The sequence below is a fragment of the Euleptes europaea genome, chromosome 3, assembly GCF_029931775.1.
Source record: "Euleptes europaea isolate rEulEur1 chromosome 3, rEulEur1.hap1, whole genome shotgun sequence".
Classification (NCBI taxonomy): Eukaryota; Metazoa; Chordata; class Lepidosauria; order Squamata; family Sphaerodactylidae; genus Euleptes; species Euleptes europaea.
The window spans coordinates 100,020,568-100,028,726 of NC_079314.1; the positions used below are offsets into that span (position 1 = coordinate 100,020,568).

General features: G+C 44.7%; 1 protein-coding gene across 1 annotated transcript in view; it reads right to left on the reverse strand.

Moving 5' to 3' along the window:
- The window catches only part of KDM7A (lysine demethylase 7A), a 69,696-nt gene extending 62,022 nt beyond the window's left edge, over positions 1 to 7,674 (reverse strand). The window contains exon 1 of the mRNA XM_056847271.1: positions 7,534 to 7,674. Coding sequence (XP_056703249.1) covers positions 7,534 to 7,667 — 134 coding nt within the window. The 5' untranslated portion in view covers positions 7,668 to 7,674. The remainder of the gene's footprint in view (positions 1 to 7,533) is intronic.
- Positions 7,675 to 8,159: the final 485 nt, after the last annotated feature.

Sequence of the window (8,159 nt, forward strand, 5' to 3'; positions counted from 1 at the left end):
GAGGAGTTAGTGGTCATGGTGCACGTTGGCACTGATGATGTGGGGGAAGTGTAGTCGTGAGGTCCTGGAAGCCAAATTTAGGCTGTTAGGCAGGAGACTAAAAGTCAGGACTTCCAAGGCAGCAGGGAAAGAGAAAGACCCAATATGAGATGGACTGATTCAAAAAAAGGATGCCACGAACTTCTGTGGGCCATGCACTGTGGGACCATGCACAGACCGGAAGGATGTTTGTACAAAGCTGAGACAGCCCCCAAGTTTGCACAAAAATCTAAACCTCAAAATAAATTTAACAGGAATTTTAGGGGTTTTTTTTAAATGATAACCTACTGAGGGAAAAACTGTGATCTCAGCCACCATTTTGAGAGTTGCTTAGAAACCCCATAAACACCCAAAGCCAGCAGGAGTAGCTGGAAAGCACTGTTTCCAAACACATCAAGAGCAGCCACACCGAAGGTAGAGAGAAGAAAGGAAGGAACAGGGAAGGTGACAGGTGCTGCTGGATGAGCCAAGCAGTGCTGCAAGCCAGCAGGCAAGCAAAAAGGCATGGCAGCAACCAGAGAAGCAGCAAGGAAGGAGAAGGGGTTGGAGAGGGTGTGAGATGCCGGAAGCAGATGAGCTGGGAGGGGAGGGGTAGGCAGAAGAAGGCAGGAAAGAAAAGGAGACAAGGGGTGAGCAGGAGAAGCAGAGCAGAAGGATGGGATCCCTCCACCTCAACTGTCTCGCAGGTCTCTGCTTGTAAAAATTAAGTGTAGTTGGGGCATTAGACCCACTTATTCAACAAACCCCAAACTACTGAGAAACAACAGTCAGTTCTTTAAAGCATAAAAATATTAGAACTGTGAACAAAGACAAGGCAGATGGTTAGCTATTTATCAAGCAACGTTAAGTACTTCATTAATTGCAATGATTTTGAACTGGAAGTCGCATGCAAATAGCTCTTGCAATCTCAACTGAATAGTGATGGAGGAAGGAGTGGCAATAGGAAAGGAAGCAGGGTAGGAACATCTTACACCCAGAACATAGATGCAGGGAGAATGTGCAAGAGAGAACATACAAGCTTGTGAAGTAGGCTTTACACCACGGTGCAATTAAAATACATGCTGCCATCAACTGAAGGTATTTTTGGTTTCACAGAATATATGACACACGCACACAAATAGGCAATCAACCAAGTGACAATATTTTACTAATCTGTTGAGCAGCATTCTAATCATTTCAGAGACTTTCACAAAGCACTCGACAGTTCCCATGGAGTGACGTACCATCCTTCATTACTACTACTTTACAATCTGATCTGTGTTGTCAAACTGAGCATTAAGACACAGCAACCATTCACTGTAGAAAACACATCTATGTTCCATTGCCCTTATTACTTGCATTTGTCATAGGATGTACGAAAAAGTACCATCTTCCCAGGAAACAACTAGGAGGCTAAGATTCTACTGCTGACAGAAAGGAAGTCATGTAAAACTAACAAGCAAATCGGCTAAACTAATCAAATTTACAAACAAAATGACCACTCTAAATCTTACCAAAAGATGAGCATGCTCTCAAGGTAAGGAAAGTTAACTGTTTGGTAATTATTAATTTTAATAAGATCATAGGGTTAACAAAGCGTCTACAGCATTTTACGAGTTTGGAAAATCAAAGCTATACACCAACACTAAAATGTAAGTATTACTGCCATATTTGCTACTGAGTGTGAAAGCTCGATGATATACTGTATGAACAGTATATCATGTCTGAAAAGTAGCTGCATGCTCAACACTGTACAGAGATAAAATTGTAATCTAAATATGCAGTTTTGCAAGCCTTGACACAAAGGTGACTAAACGCAGACTACTAAATCAGACTAAGCCCAGCTACATGAAATGACACAGTAAGAAACCAATCACCAAAAGGAAATTTCACAAAAACTAATTTAAGAAATGGGACCAAAACTGGCATAGTTTACACAGGCACTAAATAAACTGATGACCTATGTAGCACTTAAAAGAGCATACATAAGACCAATGCTAACAAATTCTGCTTCTGGGAGTTATAACTGTATCAGCGCTAAATATTTGTGGTAAGGCAAACCTGCAGCTATACTAGATCCCAGCAACATTGTTCTAGCATTGCAGAATATACAAATGCTTAGAAACAAATACTAATCCCATTAGCTTACTTATTTCCTTTCCTCTGAAGAAGTTGTTTTCAGCCTAACATTACCAATTCTTGGGTAATAAAAAGAAATACTCCATGTTCTTGAAATCGTGGAACTGGGAGTTTTCCCGTTCTTGTTTTTAGGATAGTAAGGGATGAAAACTTCTAGAACTCTCAGATCACCACAATGGATTCAGTCCCCAGCATCAATACCTACCCCAACCACACTGGTTGTCACTGTCAAAAGTGAGAGCACTGACCATTTGGCCGTATGCAGCCTGTGCTATCACCAATGCTAGATTAGGATTATAATATATAGATTGAATTTAATATATATATAGAATTTGGAAGATGCCAAGGCTTGTATGGTTTCATCATTGCTTCTGTGGCTGCCAATACAGTGCAGCGGCAACAGGCTTCAATAAGACATACATCCTAGCATTTTCTCTCCCCTTGTCCCCTGGCGGTACCCCTCCCCCTCCCTGTGCCACTGGGGATTTTTCAAGGTTTTTTTTTTCAAAACCAGCAACTGAACATTGTTATATCACCATAATAATGACAGAACCATCTAGGTATCAGGTTCTAAGAAGTCCTGGTTTTCACATTTTTTTAAATTAGTCTCTAGCCATTTCAATGTGGAGATATAAGGGGAAAGGCAACTCTCCGCAATGAAAGGGGCTAGACTGCCTTTTAAAATGAAAACCGGGAATTAATCTGATACAGAGGTTGTTATAACATTACAGTGTTCAATTTCTATTTAAAGAAAACAAAAAAAACACTCCCCAGTGGCAGGGAGAAGGTCTTTTAAAGCAAGTCTTCAAATCCTGCATACATAGCGTTAGCATGCCACCATGGTACTCACCCAGGTCACAGATCTTTAACATGCCTAATTCTTGAAGTGCAAGCAAAGCAATACAGTTTAAAAAACTTCTAGGAGATGTCACAACAGGCAGGCTTTTCTTATACACTGGCTTAATGTTTAAATTGAGCCCAAGTCTCCCTCTGCCTTATAAAAAAGACAGAATGGATGAAACAAAATTTTATACGGTTACACATTCAAAGAATACTACATTCTTTATATGCTAGTAAACTACCATGCTTCTCATTCAAAACAAACAATACTCAACTACTGTTTATTGCCATAAGCATGCCACTTAAGGAAAGACACTCCTCTTCTTCATATATGGATATTTTATATTTTCTCATTCATACATGAAATAAACTCACTTAAGAACTTCCTGTGAAACCATAACACTGCCAAGTTCAAAATCTTGAGGAACTATGTAGGTGAACTATACTCTAAGAGGCTATTAACTTGCTTATATTATAAGAAAACAGAATTCAGCTACAGATCTCCTCACAGAACATCCCACTGAACTCTGCACTATTTACACCAAATAAACACATTTAAAGTTAGCCTGTAAAACAGGATAAGTAATGAATGGCTTACACTCTGCATCAGTACTCTAGTGGCCAGTCTGTGCATCTCTGTCCTGCCATAGTGGGATAACTCTCCCATAGGTGAATTATTTGGAGGCCTCCCAGGAAAAGACAACAAACAACAATTGCCAAGTTGGATAAAACATACTGAACATAAGACCACACTTGGAATACTGTGTACAGTTCTGGTTACCACACCTAAAAAAGGATATTACAGAGCTTGAGAAGGTGCAGAAAAGAGCAACCAAAATGATTAGGGAACTTGAGCAACTGTCCTATGGGGAGCGGTTGAGACGCTTAGGGCTGTTTAGCTTGGAAAGAAGGCGGCTGAGGGGAGACATGATAGAGGTCTATAAAATTATGCATGGTTTGGAGAGAGTGGACAGGTAGATGTTTTTCTCCCTCTCCCATAATACTAGAACACGGGGTCATCTGCTAAAGCTGGAGGGTGAGAGATTCAAAACAGATAAAAGGAAGTATTTTTTCACACAACGCATAGTTAAATTGTGGAACTCCCTGCCCCTGGATGTGGTGATGGCTGCCAGCTTGGAGGGCTTTAAGAGGGGAGTGGACATATTCATGGAGGAGAGGGGTATTCATGGCAGTTAGTTAGAATGGATACTAGTCATGCTGCATACCTATTCTCTCTAGTATCAGAGAAGCATGCCTATTATTTTGGGTGCGGTGGAACACAGGCAGGATGGTACTGCTGCACTTGTCTTGTTAGTGGCTTCCTAGAGGCACCTGGTTGGCCACTGTGTGGACAGACTGCTGGACTTGATGGGCCTTGGTCTGATCCAGCAGGGATCTTATGAACAAGATACAATACACAGCTTTATTCTGACACACTGTGCACTGACAAGGTAGTGTCAGTAACAGTTTAAAAGCAATTTCAGATTTTGTATCTGAAAAGATGACTGCAGTAACACTTTAAAAGAGTTCAAGGAAGGTTCAGGAAACTATAGGCCAATACACCTAACATCCACCTAGGTAAACTGCTAGTTGAATAAACAGCAGAACATGATATTTTGGCAACAGATGGTATGGCTTGTGTAAAAGGCCCACAAACTAAAGTCCTTTCAAGGTCTCAACAAGTACCGTATATGAATTCCCGAAGCAGACAATGATAATCTAGTAGATCCTTCCAGCAAATGAATTTTTGCTGTATTTGACAAGTCCTTCACCAAAGGCTCCTAAGAACAGTTACCAAATTAATGACAGGATGATCTTCTAATTAATTTGTAATGGAGTTAAAAGATGGAGAGGGGATCCACAAATATGCGGATAATTTGCACAAAGGCAACAGACAAAATCTAAAGATCTAAACTGGTATTAATGTTTAAGAACTTATTCATCGACAGTAGCAGAAGCAAATAAAACAGGATCATGTCCACAGATGAAATATGAGTAAAATACAAAATAAAACATGAAGAACTCCTAAAGATATTTTCAAACTGATAAACCACTCCTTGATATTTGTAACTATGAGGAAATACCCACTGAAAATCTATTCCATGCAGTACCTACACATTAACCAGTTCTACATTTGTTCATAGCAAATTAAGAAAGTCATCTTTAGGTTCACAATGAAGAGTTGCTTGACAATGCCAATGCAGGGTGCTACTGCAGTGAAAAGGCACACAAATCCTGTGAACAATTCTTATAAAGGGGATCCAAACAGCAAACATCCCATAAACCTACAGAGGTCTAAATTTAGTGATGTTTTCATGTCCTGCTTGTGAACTTCCCTGTGACAAAAGGCTGGGCACTGCAGGAAGCAAGCAATAACAATGTTTTTCTCAGACCACTTGAGAAGTCTTTCAGTTCAAGGAGAGAGTTGTATATAGAAATGCATACTACAATACAGATAATACACTCTTGGGCTGCAATCCTATTTACACTTACCTTTGGCCAGGACACAGAGGACCAGGCTGCATGCTTAGCTAGTGTTATGTTTGGTTATTTTATATAATAAGATTAACCAGTAGTTGCTAAACAGATACTGAATTTGACAAACCAGATGGTGGATCTTTACTTTTCTGCAAGACACATGTTTTATTTGCAAGGGAACAGTTTAAAAGTTTTTACGGCCTCTTGCCCACAGACTAATAACAAATGCATAAAGCCACCATACGTATACACCTCTAAAAGTAACTGAGCTTTTATTCATAACTATTTCCATCTGCTCTATCAAATAAGAGCCTCTGAACTATACTTCAGAAATTTCCTACCAGCCAAGCCTATGCTCTATGCTTTTCCACTTTTCACCTAAATTTATAAATGCGTACAACTATTCTGCAACATACTTTAAACAAGTTTTTTGTTGCTGTTAAACCCACGAGCCCTGGCCCAAATTCAATATGATTTAGCATACAGAACACTCTTGAATGCTTGGTTCAACTGCTTACATAACTCTAGCTAAAGTATTTGGGCCTGAACTGAGTTTTTATTTACCCTTTCTCAGAACTTCCGCAGTAACACTGGTTAATAAACTATTTCATTTATAGTTTCCCAGCTGCCTGAATTAACCCTGGGGCTTATATCTGCACTTACTGGCAGCATCACCACATCATCTTATGAGTATTCCTAGCAAAGTGTTTAATCTCCAATAATCCAACTGTAACAGAACACACTGAACCTGCTCTGCTCAAACACAGAGCCAGAGGAGGGGGAAACCCTCTGCACCTGCGAAGGGAGGCAGGTGCATTTGGAAAGCGGGCTGACTAGCCAGTCTGCCAAATGCGAACAGCATACTAGAATAATCACTGTGGGCGGCTTAACTCCTGGGGGAACAGTTACAGACCCTCCAGTTACCTTTTTTTAAAACAATAATATAGCCATGTCTCAGGCCAGGGCACGATCTGAAACGTGAGCTCTGGCCCTTTAAAATCAGCTTCCTGCCGAAAGCCAGCAGAGGGAGACGAGGCTGTCTCGCCCGCTCCATCGTGACTCTGTTTTTGTTAAATGGAGGGGGGGTATTTAAATGTCCCGTTGTCAATCAAAGCGCACTTCCCCTAACAGCCTAGGCGGCGGGGGTCCTGGGATAAATGTCCCCCCGCCCGCTGCCTTCTGCCTCCGGACTTCGCGCCGCGGCCTGGCTTCCAGGCAGGTAGGCGGCAGATCAAAGCCCAGCCGAGGGGGATAAAAAGCCACTTGCGCCACCAAAGCCGGCCCCCGAAACTTGCTCCTTTGTTTAAATGCCCATGGATAACACACACACACACACACACACCTTCTAGCCAGGAGGCGGCTACCGCTGCTGCGCGACGTGGCCTTTTTATTAGCTTCCCCACTCACACTTTTTCTTTCTTATTTTGTTGGGGGGGGGAGAAAGAGAGAGGAAGGAGAGCAAACGACACAATGCACAGACACGCGCGACGACGCCGGCCCCACGTCAGAAAGGGTCCGAAGCTGCCGCAACTCCAGGCAAACACCGGATGCCCCCGCATGGAGCGGCGAGCCATCCCCAAGAGAGAGACCGACCAAAAAAAACACACAATCAATTTTCACATTGGCCTTCCCATAGCGATACCCTTTTTAAAAATATATATATATATATATATTTAATTTTTGTTTTCAAGAAGCTCAACTTTTGGGCCGCCGCCCCCCCATCCCGTCAAACTCAAAGAAGCCCCCTCCCCCGCGCCCACCCCCCTTTCAGCGGATGCTGCCGAGTCCTTATATAACGGCGGCGCGGCGGGGGAGGGAGCGGAGAGGACGGAGGCGGCGAGTCGCCGCTTCCTGGTTCGGCGGCAGCCGCGCTCCCCTCCCGTCAACACCGACGGCGACCCCTCCGCGACGGAGTCCCCTCATTGTCCTCCCGCGCGTCCGTTTCCCCTCGGTGGGGGAGGGGGGGCTGAGGGGGGTCACCAAGAGCGGCGTTTTGTTGTTGTTGTTTTCCTTCCCGGGGGGGGGGAGGAGAGGCGTCTGGCCCGGCCGGCCCCTTACCTGCCGTGGAACCAGTCCTTGCATATGTCGCACTCGATCATGAAGCGGCTCACGTCGTAGGGCTCCCGGCACACGCAGTACACGGGGGTCGCGCTGGCGGCCGCCGACCCCGCCGCCGCCGCCGCTCCGGCCATCTTTAAAGAACTCGCTCTCCCGACTGACTGGCTGGCTCGACTGAGCCGCCCTGCTCGCCTCGCGCGCTCCCTCCTCCCCCCCCTCCCGCCCAGCCAACTGCCGCCGCCAGCCCGGCCAGTCAAGCCGCACCAATGACAACAGCGCGCGTGCTGGACTCCCCCCCCACACACACACACACACACGGAGCGCGCGCGCGCTGCTGCTGCCGCCGCCGTCAACACCTCCTCCTGTTCCCCCTCCCTTCCCTGAGCAGCGGACAAATGGCAAGGACGCGCGGCGGCCCAACAGAGGGGAGGGAGGGGGTGGGAGAAGAGGACAGTCACGTAAGGTACATTTCGGAGCATGCGCCGTGAGAGCGAAGAACGAGGGAGGGAAAATACATCACAGAACCTCAAAGAGAGACTACCCGATCGACCTGCGCACGCGCGAGAGGCGTGAGGAAAGCCGTCTGAAAGCCTCGCGGTGGCGCGCGCTCTCTCTCTCTCTCCGGA